At 34.8% G+C, this 19,613-nt stretch overlaps 2 protein-coding genes across 2 annotated transcripts; both read right to left on the reverse strand.

The window, feature by feature from the left end:
• Positions 1–41: 41 nt before the first annotated feature.
• LOC121731990 (laccase-1-like) lies at positions 42–14,613 on the reverse strand. Its single transcript, XM_042121709.1, has 9 exons — positions 14,465–14,613; positions 12,315–12,662; positions 11,612–11,825; positions 11,006–11,169; positions 3,761–3,912; positions 3,169–3,364; positions 1,881–2,078; positions 913–1,051; positions 42–517 (listed from the first exon to the last, which is right to left on the reverse strand). Exons 1-9 carry the CDS (start codon positions 14,580–14,582, stop codon positions 283–285), a joined length of 1,764 nt encoding a protein of 587 aa, XP_041977643.1. The 5' UTR covers positions 14,583–14,613; the 3' UTR covers positions 42–282.
• Positions 14,614–17,025: 2,412 nt separating this feature from the next.
• On the reverse strand, positions 17,026–18,909 carry LOC121731855 (putative odorant receptor 19b). Its single transcript, XM_042121528.1, has 2 exons — positions 18,827–18,909; positions 17,026–17,617 (listed from the first exon to the last, which is right to left on the reverse strand). The coding sequence occupies exons 1-2, from the start codon at positions 18,907–18,909 to the stop codon at positions 17,026–17,028; spliced, it is 675 nt and encodes a 224-aa protein (XP_041977462.1).
• Positions 18,910–19,613: the final 704 nt, after the last annotated feature.

A 19,613-nucleotide genomic window follows, 5' to 3' on the forward strand; every position in this document is an offset into this window, starting at 1 on the left:
CGAATACTGTAATCTTTCCGTTTTGGAAAATATAAATATCTTGAGATCTAAGAGAGAGAAATAAAAACAGAAAAATAATTATGATATGAATGAAATCGCACATATTGAGCGAAATTTAAATAGGCAGTGAAAATTAATACGAAACAATGAATGACGAACAAAAAATTTGAATTTCATACGTACAATATGATGACGACAATATTGTGGATGAAAATGAGATGATACAAGCAAAATTGAGCACCAATTAATATTACATCTAATAATATCTATTCAGTCAATTGCTTAATTAAGTAAAACGTCAGCTGGTTTATACCCACTACAGGGTGGTAACGAATCAACAACTAATTTTGGTATTGTTTGTTGAACATTGATTAGTACTGCAACGGGTAACGCTGAAAGACCACAAGATCGGCACTCCAGAAGCCAGCTTCCACCAACGTCTGTCTTTATCCTAACAATCACAAATCCTTTGTTCGGAACGTGAATCGTGTCCTTGTTTGGAGGATTTAGTACATTCCTGTAAATAATAATTACCGTTAATGCCAATTTAAAACTTTAGATCCTTCTCACTATTTTTTAAAAATCTTAAGTCGTAGGTTACAAGTTTAATAATTTGTCATCAATGATTGACGTCAGATTATGGCTATAAAAAGTACATATTAAAAAAATGATCAGTCCGTGGGTTAGATATTCAGTTTCGTGTCAATCTTTGTCAGAATGATGGATCAGATTGATGATAAACTGATCGTGTAACCTACGACTAATAGTTTGTGCAATTAAAGATTTTATAGGCAGATCAAGTCGGACCAACATGTCTTTCTATCAAACTCAGCCGACACATCATGACTTACGTTGACTTGAGATAGCCTTACTATCTGACTACTGACTAGTAATAATTGATTCTTCTGTTACCTTGTAATTTTGCCCTCTGTGTCCAGTTTCATGAATTCTTCTTTTGATAGGGCCATTCCGGCAGGGCTTTGCCACGTTGTCAGAACCTGCATACTGTACCCATGCATGTGAAATGTGTATGAGTCGTTACTTCCAAAACCTGAAATGTGTATTATATATTATAGATATAAATAAGATAGTATCGTTGTTATTTAGATTCTAAGTAGATGAAGGATGGAATGTCATTAGTCATATCTCATTACATAGTAAACATTAAGGCCTCGTATTTCCAGAAACGGACGATTTTCAAGATTTAAAAGTGACAGGAGACATAAAAATATAGGAATTTAAATTCTGAAAAAAATATATGTGCTAGTTAAGGATCTAACACAGTGGAATTTATATTCCATTGCACAATATCATGAACTTCACTCGATAGAAAAAAAACCCAAAGTTACCGCAAAAGGCGCAAAGGCTCGGCTGGTACGCTTTCAGTCACACACTTCGCGCCTGCAATTTTATAGTTTTTTGATCGTCGTTATTTTATACATCAATTAAATCGAGTCAAAAAAACGAAACTCCCTATATATATTCTTTGTCTTTAATATAATAATATAATTTAGTACAAAAATTGTCTGAAAATTCCAAATAATTTGGACGTAGCAAGGCAATTTCGTTAAAAGAAGAGATAACTTTGGGACTTTTTTCTATCGAGTGAAGTTCATGATATTGTGTAATGGAATATGAATTCCAATGTATAAGATCCTTAACTAACACATTATATTTTTTTCAGAATTTATATTATATTTTTTTGTCTCCTGTCACGTTTAAATCTTGAAAATCGTCCGTTTCTCGAACTAACTCCCTTTAAATTCCCAAAAATCTCTGGGATTTTGAATAAAGAAATTGTCCAAACGAACGCACTAACGTACCTAATTGTTGTATGTAGTTTTTTTAAGTTAGAACTATTAAAAAATGTTTATACTCACCTTCGTTTACAAGTATTAGTTCTATCGTTTCATTGGCTTTCGCATTTATAGTCTGAACGCACTGTGGGTCCTTATGATCAGCTTCCTCTCCTACAAGACAAGACGATTCTGGCAGAACTTCTTGTGGCTTCAAAAGTAAAGGAACGTTGGGGTACAAAAAGTTCTTGCCGTTTATCTGGACGACGCCCTCTTGTATAGCTGAAAACATAAAATTAACATTTGTAATAACCGACATTTTTATTTCTATTTCTTTACTTAAGGAAACATGTATGTCATAACTCATAACTCATAATTATAACTGTAACCTTTACAATGTATTCTTTCTCTTTAATAGCCTTGATTTCTAAATTAATATAAATGTTCCAAAATACGTACAATAAAACTTGCTTAGTTCGAAAATTATTCAGAGCAGAAAATGATTTTAAAAAAATTAATTTGCAGAACTTTTCAAATTTAGCGTATGAATATTTGAAAATTTCTAGACTATAGTACAGGGGTCACCTCGGGGTCCGTTTTAAGACATGAAATGACCTTCGCGGTCCACACATTTTATACAGGGTGTAACAAAAACAAGTGATAATACTTTAGAGTGTGTACGTGTTCCCTGTAGAGATTTTACTGTGAAAGTAGCAACGCTGAAAGACCAAATTTTTTTTTCACTTTTGTACGGGCAAGGGCCCGAGCGTCACGAGTTTCCCCATACAAAAGTGAAAAAATTTTTTGGTCTTTCAGCGCTGCTACTTTCACAGAGAACTCTCTACATGGAACACGTACACACCCTAAATTATTATCACTTGTTTTTGTTACAACCTGTATAAATATTTTATTAAATATAGGCTATGATATTCTAATAAAAAAAAATATAGGTAATTACGGAAACTACAAAGGTATTTTTTATGATATCAATGAGAAATGTAACCATTTTTGTAGCTAATTATCTCTCTGAAGTTTGGAGTGAAATATTGGTGCAAGCTCTGTATATTGACATTAAATCCTGGAGGTGTTTGAACGAAGATCATCTTCGAACATGCTTGGTCCGCACACAATGGGTCGGCGGTCCGGATGCGGACCGCGATCCGCCATATCTTGGTGACCCCTGCTCTAGTAGATACACAAAGTTGACAGAATTTAGGGACAAATAACAGATTTCTTTTGTTAATCTGTCGCTTTTTTCTTCTGTTGTCGCCAATAATTTTAAATTGCTATGGTAAGCTTACTAGGATATTAGGATTCCGTGGTTAGAATTACAAATTAATAAGAAAATTAATATTTCCGTAACTCCACTCACTCATAGCAGCTGGTATGAAGGGTGACTTAGGCATGGCGTCGCTTCGATAACTGAAGTCCACATCGCTGTCTTTGTATTGAGGATAGTTTCTGTCGATACCCAGGTAGTACGAGCGGATCTCTGGAGGTGATGTGGTGTCTTTTAGAGAATGTAAGTCCTGTCCTGCTACAGCATCGTCAATAATCAGATTATGCGCCTGAAAAATTAAAAAATCTTTGGATTTGTAAGATGAATAACAATTAGCAATATCCTACGGGTCAATTCAGAGCAACGCGACGAGGCGAGGCGAGGCGCAGCGCGGCATAAATTTGTATAGATTTGACAGATTTCAAATGCGTGAGACGTCTTGCGAATCTGTCAAATCCATATAAGTTTATAAATGCATCTACGTGTCGCGTTGCGGTCTGAATCAACCCTTATAGCATAAACAAGCTTAATTTAGTTTAATTTTGTACTACTACTACAGTACTTTTGTGTAAACTTAATTTTGTTTGTATTTAAGATGTTCTACTACAACACCTAATTATGGAATTGCTAGTAACAATTTTAATCATTTTCGGGGAAGCATGGAGATGATTATTATTCCCCTTACCGGTCCCTCCTCAAACATGATGGTATAGTTGTATCCTGAGTACAGCAACATGCCGTACGTATCCAGACCGCTGCAGCCATTTTCTCCAGCCACCCTGATCCAGTAGCCACCGGTAGACTGATCAGCTCTCACCACCACGTCCATTCTTTCACCTGGAAAATATAAATTTTTAATAAGAGTCATATTCATAATTTTTTGAAGTTTATACATCTTTAGCAGCGCTGTGCTCTCTTTCTACCCCGTTAAGGATTATATATTATATATTATGTATGCGGTATGCCTGATACTTTATTGTATAGAAAGCGCCTGCTGTTTCGTTTTCATTTCTGCCTGGACTTCAGGATTGCAACTTGATATATTTTTCATAGGAATCATCTTCATTATTTTTAACGCTTAAAAACCACGTGCGTTGGCACGGCCCTTCTCTTAAAAGAAAAGTTGAATAATAAATTACGTACTAGTGGTTATTAACAACTTGTGAAATTGTTAAATGATAAGCAATATATTATCCGAATTTCGTACTTACGTAACATTAGATAGAAGTCGGAAAGGCTATCATAAAAGAAAGTTTTTCTATTATAAAGGTAGTTTACATGTATATCTGCTAAATCGGTAGAGAATGACATGACAGGAAGTTCAAAACTTATGTGTATAACTCACATGCAAGTTAATATCGTAAAACTACACTGAAAAATAAATGAATAGATCGTTTTGAGAGCGTCTAAAGTCAAAAATGTTATCTAATAATGTAAAAAATTAAAAGTCCTTGTGAAAAAAAAAAATATGTACAAAAATGATATATTTGGCAGAAATATGATTGAAGCTTTTTTTTACACATCTTTTACTTGTAACTCCTGCAAATCATATAACTACTTTCTATTCTAGCATATAGATTGATTTTTGTGAAACAAGTAAAGTTACATTTTGCCATTCTTACTTCTTGCTTTATTAAGGCCCTTCCCCTACGGAGATTCCGTAATTTACCGTATTTAGAGCCTTATAAACTCATAATTTGAAAGCTACAAAGTTATAATAAAAATACAGCAATAATCTTCAGTATATCAACATTCCTTTCCCCGTTTTAAATTTTCTATTTTTGTTTATTATACTCATGATATCAGCTTCCAAAGGAATACCAATTTATTAAAATTGAAGCATACTTTCATCATCTCCCTAGTATTTACAAATTAAGTTTATTTAAAACACACGACAATAGATAGATAATTTCATCAACTACATATTCCCCGTTTACATTTTTTTTAGATCAATTTGAACTAAGATATGTAAAAAAAAAATGGATTTTTGTGCGATCTCGGCAACGCGTCAAAATATATATGGTCAAGGTCGTTTGCTCGGGGGATGGCCTTAATAACAAAAATTTTGAAAATCGGTTCACAAACGGTCGAACATACAAAAAATAAAAAATATTCACAGCCGAACATAATTATAACCTCCTCGTTTTTTTTAAGTCGGTTAAAAATAGTGTTGAGCTTAGGTCCTCGCGTTAGGTAGTCTTTCAACATAATTGTTTTGACTTTTTAACCTTACGTAAAAAGTTTTCTCTCCTTATCCGTCAACTGCGGAAATAAAATAATAATATGGCAAGCAAAGAATTCTATTTAAATGGCAAGTGCTATTCTCTTATAATTTACTTACCTAACACAATATGTATACTTATAGGCATTTCAAAATATTTTATAACAGTTTTTAAGTCTTTTTGGTATGATTGTCAATTGGTTAGTTAGTTAAAGTTAGCCAATAAAAAGTACTAGTGAATACATAAACTCCTGTCAAAAAAACATCAGAAACTGACTATCAAAAAAAATCTTATAATCAGCGGGGCTGAAATGGTCACTTTGGAGAATCATATTATGAATCATAACATTATGATTCATTTTTTTTTAATCGCAAAATGGTCTTTGCTTGCAATTCATGTCTAGTAATTCGAACTAATTTGACATTCGTCAGTTTGACAGTTTTGACAATTCATTTTCTAAACTGATTTGAGAGGAATTGCAAAAGTGGCCATTTTAGGTCCGCAGAACCAAGCAGAACGATGCGAAGCGAGTCCTATTAATATCACAAAATGTAAAGGTTGTGGGATACGACTTTTTGTGGTACACTTTACGGAAAAACTATCAGGCCTATTGATTTGTGCTTTAACATAGTAATTTTTATTTATTATATTACTAGCTGTTGCCCGCGACTTCGTCCGCGTGGACTTCAGTTTATAGTACTTTATAGCGCGCGATGTCAACAAAATTGGTGTCAAAAGCTTTTATAAAAAAACCCTGGTACCCCTTAAATCAATACAGCTGTGCAGTGTGCACACAATAAGTATTTCATTTTTTTATATTAAACTTTATATTTTATGCCAAATTTTAAAGCTTATTTAGCCCTCCGATTACACAACTTTACCCATAAACTATTTATCATTGATAGATTTAAGGTTACGTCACTGCACAGATAAAGTACTGAGTTATTTAATACCGTAGAATAGATATAACAATCGAAAAAAATCGAAACTTAAATGTAAGATGATACCACGTCTTATAGGAAGACTTTTGAGCAAGCGTCAGCGCGATGTAGAAGACGCACGGCGCCATCTATTATGAATTGTTGGAACTAACTTAATTTGAACAAATTTACGCATTTTCACCCCCTTACAACCCTTTTTTCCAGTAAAAAAAGTAGCCTATGTCCTTTCTCAGGCTTTAGACTATCTGTATACAAAATTTCATTACCATCGGTTCGGTAGTTTTGGCGTTTGGCGTGAAAGCGAGACTGACAGACAGACAGACAGACAGAGATACTTTTGGCGTTTGGCGTGAAAGCGAGACTGATAGACAGACAGACAGACAAAGATACTTTCGCATTTATAATATTAGTATAGATTATGTGCACACTGCACAGCTGTTTTTGGGTATTTTGATTAATTAAGGGCCGCGCTACACCGGAATGGCAGCGGCGAGGCGAGCACTTTCAGCGCTGCCATTCCGGTGTAACGCGTTACGCGGCCCTAAGAGGGGTACCACTTACCAGGGTTTTAAAAAGTTTTTAAATTTGACACAAATTTTGTTGACACCGCGCGCTATAAACTAAAGACCACGCGGACGAAGTCGCGGGCAACAGCTAGTTAGTTAATATTAATGTGTATAACAATCGAAAGAATCGTAAAACCTACCTCAACATGGTACCACCTCTTATAGAAATACGCATGAGCAAGCAATAGCGCGATCTAGGGGACTCTTGGCGCCATCTGTTTTGAGTTTTTTGGAACTAAGTTAATTTAACCAAATTTACGCATTTTCACCCCCTTACAACCCCTTTTTCCAGTTAAAAAGTAGCCTATGTCCTTTCTCAAGCTTTAGACTATCTGTGTACAAAATTTCATTACAATCGGTTCAGTAGTTTTGGCGCTGTTGTTTTTGAATTTGATGTCTAAGTTGGTAGGTGAGTTATTAGTTAATAACGTGTATAACAATCGAAAGAATCGAAAAATCTAGCTAAATATGGTACCACCTCTTATAGAAATACGTATGAGCAAGCAATAGCGCGATCTAGGGGACTCTTGGCGCCATCTGTTTTAAGTTTTTGGAACTAAGTTAATTTGACCAAATTTACGCATTTTCACCCCCTTACAACCCCTTTTTCCAGTTAAAAAGTAGCCTATGTCCTTTCTCAGGCTTTAGACTATCTGTGTACAAAATTTCATTACTATCGGTTCAGTAGTTTTGGCGTGAAAGCGAGACAGACAGACAGACAGACAGAGATACTTTCGCATTTATAATATTAGTATAGATAATATTCTAACGTATTAAAAACTATAAACAAAAACTTACTAACTAATAAGTATGATTAGTTCTATGTTACAATAAAGTAAAAAATAAAACGCCATCTGTTGAATCGTATTAGAACTAAAATGTTCATTCCATCGATATATTTCTGGATTTTTTATAATATTATACATAAAATATGTTTAAGATTTTTGAAATTTTATTTTAATACACATCCAAGACCCAGGAAAATTGAAAACTTTTTGTTCCGCCTGCGGGACTCGAACCCAGGACCCCCGGGATGAGCGCTGGCCACGCGCAATGCGAATTCATTTTCATCGAAATTTTCATGGAAATAAGATATTTTCCCACATCAAAATGTAGCCTATGTCCTTTCTCAGACTCTAGAATAACTGTATACAAAGTTTCATTGCAATCGGTTCAGTAGTTTTGGCGTGAAAGCAAGACAGACAGACAGACAGACAGACAGACAGACAGACAGACAGACAGAGATACTTTCGCATTTATAATATTAGTATGGATGTAGATGTGTTATCATCAGTCAGTCAAGGTGTGACGACGCGAGCCCTCACAGAGCTCGGCTTTTAGCTAGTTTTAAGATTTACGATGTACGGAAGAACAACATCCATCTTTTACGAACCGATATTTCTTATGACGGATATAATGACACGCCTAAGAAAAACAAGTGACGTAAGGAGATAGATAACACGAGTGAAATAGAAAGTGAAAAGAAACCTGTTATAATGACCTTCAACTCTACGCCCCAAGGTGAGAATGACGCGGCTTTCTTTTCTTCGGCCCTCTCACTACATAACAAAGAAAATTTAAATTACAATTTACATTTACCATAATAGATATGTTCAAGTATTTGTTTTTAAAATTAGGTTAATAAGGTTATGGTCAATGTTCAAAAGAATGCTTTAAATTTTTTTGTCATCGGCGGCAAAGTAAAAGAGTTTCTAATTTTGTATTCCGTAATTATTAAGACTTTAATTGAATTAAATACAGATAAATTAATTACAACGACATTAATACATTTTATAATTATTGTCGTGGCCATGGGGTCAACATTTTTGAATTTCAGTTCTATTAATTATTTTTTTAATAACGCATTTTTCAGGAAATAATTAATATTAGCGACACGTCATTTGTCAGAAAATCATAAATATTTTTAATTAACTTACCTATTCTTATTAGAACTATCATTATTCAGGGTGTTATTCTTATTTAAGTACATTGCATCATATTATGAGCTGTCTGCCTTAAATTTTCTGACCATTTTCACTACCCAATATTAAAACATTTTGCCATAATCTTTCTAGCCATTAGCTTGGTCACGAGAGGCTATTATGTAGTGAAAGCGAAACAGACTAATGCACACCACCTTCCATTCGGAAATATCATACTAAAACTTAATTGCTCTGGATACGGCGGGGCTAAAATGGTCACATTTAGCAATTCATCTCAATCAATTCAGCAAATGAATTGTCAAAACTGTCAAACTGACAAATGTCAAATTAGTGCGAATTACTAGACATGAATTGCAAGCAGACTTGCATTTTGCGATTTAAAAAAAAATGAATCATATTATTATGATTCATAATATGTTTATCCAAAGCGACCATTTTAGCATTTTAGCCCCGCAGATACGGAAATAAAAATAATATTTTTCCGGGCACATCTTTTCTATTCTATGCGAGATAAGTAAATAATTATGGATGAGTGTACCATAATTATTTATCTCGCATAGGATAGTTTTAGTACAACTTTAGATTGGAATATTATATTATTTTGTGCAGCAGTCATAAGACGTGGCATGAAAAGAAAAGCGATATTTTATTTTTACTTGCACAACTTTACTGCTTTTCATCATTCGAACGGGTAATCCATACTAATATTATAAATACTAATATTATAAATGCGAAAGTGTGTCTGTCTGTCTGTCTGTTACCTCTTCATGCCCAAACCGCTGAACCGATTTTGCTGAAATTTGGTATGGAAATACTTTGAGTCCCGGGAAAGGACATAGGATATTTTTGCCCCGGAAAAATGTACGGTTCCCGCGCGATAAACGAGTTTAGGTGCAACGGAGTTGCGGGCGTCATCTAGTTATTTGATATATCTTTTCTTTCCCGAATTTTGGTAACATAGCTAAATTAAAACATATAATGTTATATTTCCTGAATTCATTATTGTAAAATTAGATACGAAACAATCGACGGTATTAATATTGCCCAAGATCCAGTTGCATCTTACCTTGGTGGGAAGGTGAAACCGTTCTAACACTAGATTTTAAAATATTATGATTCAAAGTGTTTGTAACAACAAATAAAAGTTTTAAAATTGAATGGCATGTAATTTCCGAATTTTTTGGTAAAAGGGGGTTTTGACTTTTGAGTGAGTTTCAAACGTTGGTTGTTCTTTACGGGCTAGTTCCCGAACCGGTTAAAAGCATTATGCAGAAAATATTTTGTAATATGAATAAGTATATTTTATATTTTATAATTTATTTTATAATAATTTATATTAATTTTAATTTATTTTATAATTTATTTTATAATAATTTATTTTATTTTATGATTTATTTTTCTTCTTTGAACTGAATGTAAATCTTCATCTTATGAATTGTACTAAAAATTCTTAATATTGCTATGTAATATTATGTTGATGTTAGTTACAAATATCCTATTTCTTGCACTGACTGTACTTACGATCTCATTACTCTCACCTAAATAATGCAATGTTTGTTGGAGTAAATATGATCGTCTGTTATATAACAGGTAAATTGATAGCAATGACAGTATTTATTGCGACAAACAACTCAGCAGAAGCTAAAATACCGCCATTAACTTGAAAACGGTTTGCTTTATGAGAAGGGCCGACTGCATTATTTTTCCCTGGTTTACATAATAGTAATTGTCAATCTTATTATTATGCCATGTTTTTCGACATGAACATCTAACTTAAAAAAAAAGTTTTTTTTCAACTATTGGGATTTATTATCATACATAACATTTATTATGTTAAATACCAAGGGTTGTAAACGCGGGATTTGCGTTATGCCAACAGTTAGCCGACTTGACTTGATCAATCAACCGTTATCGACCCTTATTTCACTGACCTGACTGACTGACCCTTACTCTATCTCAATGGAAGTCTTCGGGAATGACTTCCTAAAGAACGCATATGGCAACACAAGAGGACACACCGCACACGTATAACTCTTCTAATGTCCACGAACGAATACCAACGCTTTCATTCTAACTAAAAAGAGTTAGTACCATCGAGGAAATTGATTCCTATGCAGTTGACGGAACTACGTCATGTGGTCGGCTTATGTCAATTCGATGCTAGCTGCAGCTAATTGGTCGGATGGGTTTGACTTAATGCGACCAAATTACTTAGGTCTGCCATCTGCCTAGGAATCAACTTCTCTGATAGTACATACCTGGATATAACTTCACCGCTCTCGTTGACACTGGCTTCACTGGTCTTCCGTCGGTCGCTATCACTGTCAGTCCGTGCTCCTGCACGCTGACCGTCACTGGACACTCGATTCCAATCGCATTGATCAGCCTGAACATGTACGCGTTTGCTGGTATCACGTATGCCCTGAAAGGAAGATGTTATTCTTATCTACTCACTTCATTAATTATTGTCCTTTAATAAGGATTGTATTTTAAGCTATGCTTAGATCCATTTTTTTTTATCTTGCTTACAATGTTTTTGTTCCGTTAATGAACTTTCTGCCATCAATTTACTTACCTATTTTAGCTCTGTAAATTATACTATAGTAAATAACGCCCACAACTCCGTTGCGCCAAAACTAGTTTATCGCGTGAGAACCGTAGATACATTTTTCCGGGATAAAAAGTATCCCATGTCCTTTCCCAGGACTCAAAGTATCTCCATACCAAATTTAAGCAAAATCGGTTCAGGGGTCGAGAGTGAAGAGGTAACAGACATACAGAAAGACACACATTCGCATTTATAATATTAGTATGGATTCAATATTACACAATTTATTTTATTTAATTAATATCTCATATCTTACTTATAATTGCCACTTTCTCCATTCAGTGCTATTCCCTCTGGTCTTATCGTATTCTTGTCTGTTAATCTATCGGTGAGCAATTCTGGGAACTTAGCCGATATCAATATTGTGTTCTGGTCGCTGTTGTCAAAATTGTATAACGACGAATGTGGCTCTTGGGGTCTCGGCTGGTCAACGATCAGTGAACCGAAAAGTCCGTCACTTTGTTGGCTTACTGAAATTTAAATGTGTGTTTACAAGACGTGTGTGTGTGATACTGTATAATTATAGACTGGAGCGTAGTTTGACTAGCCTCAATTTCTGTATTATTTATATGGATTATTTTTTGGGTCTCTAATGACTATAAGCGAACATGTAAAGCAAAAGATACTGATGGACCCATCCATGTGTCCCATTAAGCAGAAGGATGGTTCTTTACTAAAAATAGTTTAAATAAACTACGCATTTCTGTAGGCTGTTTTAACACTCAGTGTTAATGTCAGCCTCAAAGATGAACAGTGTTCCCTACACAAGAGACACATCCAAATAATCCTACAATTTTGTTGCCTCTGGGGACAACGGCTCCGAAAGTACACTGTTGATCCAACTACGCCAATATTTTAGACAAACAATTATTACGATGTATATTATTCATGCCAGAGGCCTATGTCCAGCAGTGGACTATAGGCTGATATGATGATGATGATGATGATATTATTCATACCTGAATCTGCATGATAGAAGTATGTTCCAGGCGACGAAGCCACAAACGCGTACTGGTAGGTAGACCCATACGTGATGGGACATTGGGTGACCATGGGCACTCCATCATGATACGGGGTTCCCTTCTGCTCGATTCCATGCCAATGGATAGCCACATCCTGGGTCAACTTGTTCTTCACCCTCACTACCACGGTATCATGCAGGCAGACGTGTATAGCTGGCCCTGGACTCTGCCCGTTGATGGATATCGATGCCCGTCCATCTCCATCCACAGTCGGTCCAATTACAAAATCGTAGTTGCACTTTCGAGGTTTCACATTGAATTTACAAGGTCTATGACACGACTTGTCTGTAAAATAGAATGGCTGTTTACATACCGTAGCAATGTTTACACGCTTTAGTTCTAGAATTATTTACTATAAATAAGTATTTTAAATGGGGTTATACCGTATTCAGAGTGTCGCCCATTTCGGCTTTTATTAATTTAAAATGATTGATAAGGTACCTGACAAAAATCTGTTGACTAATTATGAGCTAGTGTAGGAAGCATCGTTAGAATACGAATCTATTACACTTCCTATGACTTCAGCTTGCTAATAAAATATATAATACGTGGAATGAATAATACTATATTATTATGTTTATCAAGAAAAGCCTAGAAAATCGTCATAAACAGATGATAATAACTGCTGACTCAGCAGTTGATAGTTTCGACCTTTTGAGGGTTTAAAGTCCAAGGTTTATTTTACATTTATTTCAACGCCTTGTCTTCTTGTGGTTTCAGAAGGTTTATACCTGCATTGGATCAAGCTTAATGTCTTTTAAAGTATGATAAGGACAAATTGCAAGTGCTTGACAAGAGCCTGAGCATTTGCCGGTCGTGTCAGCCACTCCCTGCATAGCACCTTAGTAATGAAATCCATCACCTACGGTAATGTCTTGCCAACAAAATCATTCTTATTCTATGTTCGTGTAACTTTATATCAATCAACCCAGTAACAAAGTAAATTTGACTGAGCTGCCTAGAAACTGAAGTCTAGAATCTAGAATTTTCCAGGAAAAGAGTCCAGTAAGTGGACTAGGCAATACATTGTGTAAGTAACAACTGTAATTGATACGTTTTAGTCCACTAATGTGAAAGACTTTTCACAATCTCCTAAGTGCGTTTCGCAGCCTCCCTCTCAGAAGTAGATTATTAACACGTAAGTTGGATTGTAGTAATAATCCGTATCAATATTATAAATGACAAGTGTGTCTGTCTGTGTTACCTCTTCGCGCCCAAACCACCGAATTGATTCTAATGAAAGGTATGAACATACTTTTAATCTCAAAAGGATACTTTTATCGTGGAAAAAATTACGTCTCCTCCGCGGTAAATAAATTTTGGTGCAATGGAGTTGCGGGCGGCAGCTAGTAATATTGCAGCTCTGCCTTTGCAGCTATCTCCATAGTGTTTCTAGAGTTAGCTAATAATGTTATTGCTGATGATGAAAATGATGATCATCAGGACAGTGATGTCAAAGCAAAAATTGTGGTTAGGAGACACTTTTTATAACTTGAGAACTTTTAGATGCATGTATTGTTTTAATTTGATTTATTTAATTTTGGCACAAAAATGCAACCAAAGCAAACTGTAACACAGTAAGTATCCTACAGTAAATATTATCGTATAATTATTATAATATATAAAATATTATATTCAATAATTGTTTATTAATGATATTATTATCTTGTCTTAACAAATCAGTAGATAAATCTACAAAATAAAACTTTGAAACTCTTTAAAACAAAAAGGTCAAAGGACCGAGGGAGGATGTTATTGTTAGTTTTGGCCTTGGACATCCACGTTGGCGATACATGTTAGGATTATAATGTTACTAGATGACGCTTGCAACTCCTTTGTGCCAAAGTTCGTTTCTTTATTCCGGGATAAAAGTATGCTATGTCCATTCCCAGGTCTCACAGTATCTCCATACCAAATTTCAGCAAAATCGGTTCAGCGGTTTGGGCATGAAAAGGTAACATACAAACGAACTTTCGCATTTATAAAATTTGTGTATTGATCGAAATTTAATTAATGAGATTTATTTCAGTTGAGCCTTAATATTTATTTTATTCGTTTATTTATATTAAGAAGTGTAAAATACTTACCGTAGTTTTTCGTGGTGTCCACTAGTACATTGTTGGTCGGCAAGAAACTATCCAAGGAAGCCTTGCTGTTGCTGTTTATGTTGATAACAATAATAATAGATATTAATATTGTTTTCATTGTATAATAATGATTAATAATAACACAAAACACGTGGCGCCTCTCACAATGTTTGGCACAAACTGAGCTAAGTTCAGCGACGGCGAGTTCACTCTTACCAGTAAATTAGTAAAAGTTCACTTTTGTATTCCATAACACTTTCTCTCGATAATAATAATTGCTTAATGATAGTTCTTCATTTTCTTTAAATATGACCGAACAATATTTATGCTTAAAATTTTAAATTGGTGAAGAGTCATGATCTAAAGAAACAAAATATTTGATGTGTAAAACTTTTTTCTTTGAGTTATGCAGAAATTATAAATCTATGCCTGCAATTCCACCAGCGGAAATAGACTATACTGCGGTTACCTTACATATTCTTGGAATGCTACGTATGTACTTCTAGTCTCCTCTATGATAAATTTCATCAGGTCGGTAGTGTTCCGGTCTTTACTATATTAACTGTCCGAAATATATTAAACTACATAACGCCCGCAACTCCGTTGCGCCAAAATTCGGTTATCGCGCGGGAACCGTACATTTTTCCGGGATAAAAGTATCCTATGTCCTTACCCGGGACTCAAAGTATCTCCATGCCAAATTTCAGCAAAATCCGTTGAGCGGTTTAAGCGTGAAGAGGTAACAGACAGACAGACAGACACACTTTCGCATTTATAATATTAGTATGGATGTCTTTAAATGTATCAAAATCCTTAAATGTCCTACCAAAATGTGTCGAGGCAAGCCAGACGGACTTATATCGTAAACTGCGCAATCTATAACAAGTTTCCTAAGTATCGGAACTCTTGAGCAATATAATCGGAACTACTACGTGGGAGAGCCATGCTTCGGCACGAATGGGCCGGCTCGACCGGAGAAATACCACGTTCTCACAGAAAACCGGCGTGGAACAGCGCTTGCGCTGTGTTTCACTGAGTGAGTGAGTTTACCGGAGGCCCAATCCCCTACCCTATTCCCTTCCCTACCCTCCCCTATTCCCTTCCCTTACCTAAACTCCCCTATTACCCTATTCCCTCTTAAAAGGCCGGCAACGCACCTGCAGCTCTTCTGATGCTGCGAGTGTCCATGGGCGACGGAAGTTGCTTTCCATCAGGTGACCCGTTTGCTCGTTTGCCCCCTTATTTCATAAAAAAAAACTACGTTTTATACAGAAGATAATACTTAATATTACAAGTAGTATTACTAGACTTAGTAGTAGAGTACTAGTTAGTAGATTATCTCTAAATTTGTAAATCTAATATCTTGACTCCCTTTACTAATACTAATGGGACCCTAGACCGGCTAGGCAGTCCTTACCCTATGATCTCTATAGGGTTTAAAAAACAAAGTGATAAATTTTGTACACCCTGTATAAAGACATAAGAATATTATAAGCCATCTTTAAATTTTCAATGTCAGTGAAGTAATTTAGAAAACGCATTCAAGTAGCCTTGCTTCTTTTTGGTAGCTTTCCATCACCTTTGCGGTTTGTCTGTTACACAATTTAAGATAACTACAAAGCGACAGAAATATTGTCTTAACTCAGATCAGTGATTCTTCTTCGATCTATCTCTGGTTTTGCCCTACTACGGCCGTTCCCAATATTTGATCTATCTCTGGTTTTGCCCTACTAGAGATAGGAATAGCTCACATTAGACATTAGAGACATATAGTTTATGTCAATTGTGAGCTATTCCTATCTCTAGTAGGGCAAAACCAGAGATAGATCAAATATTGGGAACGGCCGTTAGTCATGAGGGACCATTTTAATTTTTACCAAATGTTTGTCTAGCCGGGGACCACCCAGTTGGTTTACGTAAGGGTTGTTTGAAACAGAAAACAAGCACAACTTTATAATTACTTAACACTATTTTTTTTTAATTTGGCAAAAATCTAAAAGTTAATCACGTTAAATTAAAATCTAAAAGATTTTAATTTAACGTGATTTTTGTGGCTGCATAGTGCATACTCTTTACTTACTAACTTCTGAATTCTCACATATTATTAGGATCACTTGGAATGCCTCCAGGGACCACCAGTTGTCCGCGCACCACCGGTTAAGAACCACTGCTCTAGAATCTAGATAATAGAACCGATACAATTTTGTACACAATTTGGTACAGTGACCTTTTCGAGCCAAATGGAATTTAAAAGAAATCTATTGCGGAATTAAACCATGTAAATGCGTATTATAAGCGAATTTTTAACAATATCTTGTGCCTTATTAGTAAAACAAACAAGGTTATTAAACTAAATTAAAATGCATTCATTATATCACAAATAATAATAATAATATAATTTATTGATATTTTATCGCTTTATACACTTTTTTTAAGTGTACAAAATTCATACAACAATCCAAAATGAAATGGTTGGCAACGAGTTCTTTTTTCAGGTCGCCAAAGGACAATCCAAAAAACTTCATGTACAAAATAATGAGCAATAAAATCTAAAAAAAAACTTAAACTTTAAGCGCGGTGACGAACTTGTACATATTCTGCACAGTCACAGCGAACGTGTTCAAATCGATAGGGACTATATTTGCAGCAAACAATTTGATAGGTCTTCGAGCTACTTTCAACATGATGTACACAGTTTTCTTCTCGCTCATGTCAAATTGCTCCCAGCCGCAACCATAAACGGAGCTCTCGAATATCACGGACGCATCTATCAGCTTCTGACAGAGGAAGCAATACAAGAAGAACACAATCACGCAGTAGATAAAGGGAGAGGCGAGACTGATCCAGTCCTGCAATGTAAGAGACAGGAAGAGGCACATGAAGTACACATTCGTAACAAAATCGATCCCCATCGGCGTACTATACAGCATCCTCAGACAATCCATAAGATTTAGTATCAAACCATGTCTTCTGATGATATCGGAAAGCTTTCTTCTTATTAGTGCTGTATTTCGTATTCTTCTACGGTTCAAGAGTAATATCTCATCAGACATCAGTAAATACATCGCGGCTGTGTGGGTGATAAAGAAGAGGAAGATGCATTGGTAGGTGACCAGAACCAGGGTGACCGTAGAGTCTTGGAAGAAGATGAAACTGCGACAGAGCCACTTGTTACTTTCAACACAAATGTCCAAACCTGAAAGTGATACAACAATTTTACAACTACAGAATGTAACAAAAATAAGTGATAATACTTTAGGGTGTGTACGTGTTCCTTGTAGAGAGTTCACTGTGAAAGTAGCAGCGCTGAAAGGCTAAATTTTTTTTCACTTTTGTATGGGGAAACTCGTGACGCTCGGGACCTTGCCCATACAAAAGTAAAAAAAATGTTTCATCGTTCAGCGCTGCTACTTTCACAGTGAACTCTCAACAAGGAACACGTACACACCCTAAAGTATTATCACTTATTTTTATTACACACTGTATATTAATATAGTTGTAAAATTGTTGTATCACTTACATATACAATAAATTATCATTACACACATAATAACAATTTATTATTATGTAGTTAAATAAGCACATGTTAAGAAAAAATCCAATCACTTCCAATTTTTATTAACATGCTTATAATTAGCTTCATTTGTAACAATGTAAGAAAATCTTGGAATCTTAATTTGACCCACTTCCCGGTCTTCGTTTAGGATGAAATTTTGCACACGCTCTGAGTACTGATGACAATACATGACTATCTAAGAAACGTTATTAAATATCCAATATGGCGGCCTCCCCAAGATGGCGGCTATTTGAAATGCACCTCCATGATATGGGTATCAAATGAAAGGGTTTGATGTCAGAAATACGAAAAAAATAGTCACGTGACTTAAATCCAACATGGCAGACATCCAAGATGGCGGTTTGGCTTAATGCGTGCTAAAAGCGTGTTTTTTTTTTAACTATTACCTGGACAAGGGTACGATGTGTATATTAAACTTGACAAATTCATGCGAAACGGAATCCAAATCATGTAAATATTTACAAAATTCACCGCATAATATATCAGTATCAAATGTTTTATTTTTCGCATTAGTCTCGTGTGGTTATTGTGTAGAAATACACTTTTTAACGTCAAATGGTCTATTTCTCTGATCTTCTGCATGGTTGTTATTAATAGGGACCTGTAAAAAGTTCCTATATGACATCATTCTTTTAATAAATATCAAAAAATCTTTAGACTAAAATTATTGTTCTAAATCTTTTCTTTTCATTACATCTTTTAATCGCTCTCTTTCTGGAATCCTACTTATTTATAATAATTATACAGTATGTAAGTAATGACTAATGACTAATGACTTTATCTACCTCTTAACGAAGAACCAAACTGATATGTTGATTGTAACAATGACAATAGATAGATTAGTATTGGCCTTTATCACTCCATACATGTCCTCTGATAACTTTATCCTATTTATGAAATTGCTGTAAAAATCTATGTAAGACAAAACAGCAAAATGCACGATCCAAAACAAAACTGCAATAAATTAATAAAATATTGTTTCTGTATTATATTCTTACTCTTTTAGGAGAATAACCAAATATAATACTTTTTTAATATTTTAATGACATAATATTACAAAAGTCCTTTTTGCAAATAAGTTTTTTATATTTACAGAATTACCGGAATTTTTGTGTGATACTAAAGAAAAGCCTGCCAACTTCGGAGTAACATTTATCCACCAAATCACGCTTTCAACGGTTGGTTCGTTAAATTTCAGTATTACTTGTGTAACAAGATTCTTAAATAATTTCTCCATTTTGTCACCACACACTCAACGTAACTTGATTGTAAACTAGCCTTCAATGACATGAATCTATCTAATAATTATTACAGGCTTCCCTTATAACTTATTCATCTACTACTCCGCCCTTCGCTTGAAAAGGTACTAAACGACTGATTTCAATAACCTTTTTGTAATAGATTAGTCTATTTCTTGTCTACTTTTTTATTTTAGAGCATCTTTTTGAATATCAACAATATTTTTAATTTGGATTGGATTGGAATTTATATTTTAGACAGCAAGGACTAAATCATTTAGTTTAGTACAAAATAAAATATCTGAGAAGCTCAGTTAGGAAAATATGAAGTCAC

Source organism: Aricia agestis, chromosome 11 (assembly GCF_905147365.1).
Source record: "Aricia agestis chromosome 11, ilAriAges1.1, whole genome shotgun sequence".
NCBI classification, from domain to species: domain Eukaryota; kingdom Metazoa; phylum Arthropoda; class Insecta; order Lepidoptera; family Lycaenidae; genus Aricia; species Aricia agestis.

What these genes read in the sequence shown, in the direction of transcription:
- LOC121731990 (XM_042121709.1), bottom strand. Translation starts at nt 14,582, where the DNA reads ATGAAAACAATATTAATATCTATTATTATTGTTATCAACATAAACAGC. An exon ending in GGACACCACGAAAAACTACG is followed by an intron (nt 12,663 to 14,464) that starts GTAAGTATTTTA and finishes TCTATTTTACAG; the next exon opens with ACAAGTCGTGTCATAGACCT. An exon ending in AGCGGTGAAGTTATATCCAG is followed by an intron (nt 3,913 to 11,005) that starts GTATGTACTATC and finishes TATATTTTCCAG; the next exon opens with GTGAAAGAATGGACGTGGTG.
- LOC121731855 (XM_042121528.1), bottom strand. Translation starts at nt 18,909, where the DNA reads ATGTATGGAGTGATAAAGGCCAATACTAATCTATCTATTGTCATTGTT. An exon ending in GTTTGGTTCTTCGTTAAGAG is followed by an intron (nt 17,618 to 18,826) that starts GTAGATAAAGTC and finishes GCTCTGTCGCAG; the next exon opens with TTTCATCTTCTTCCAAGACT.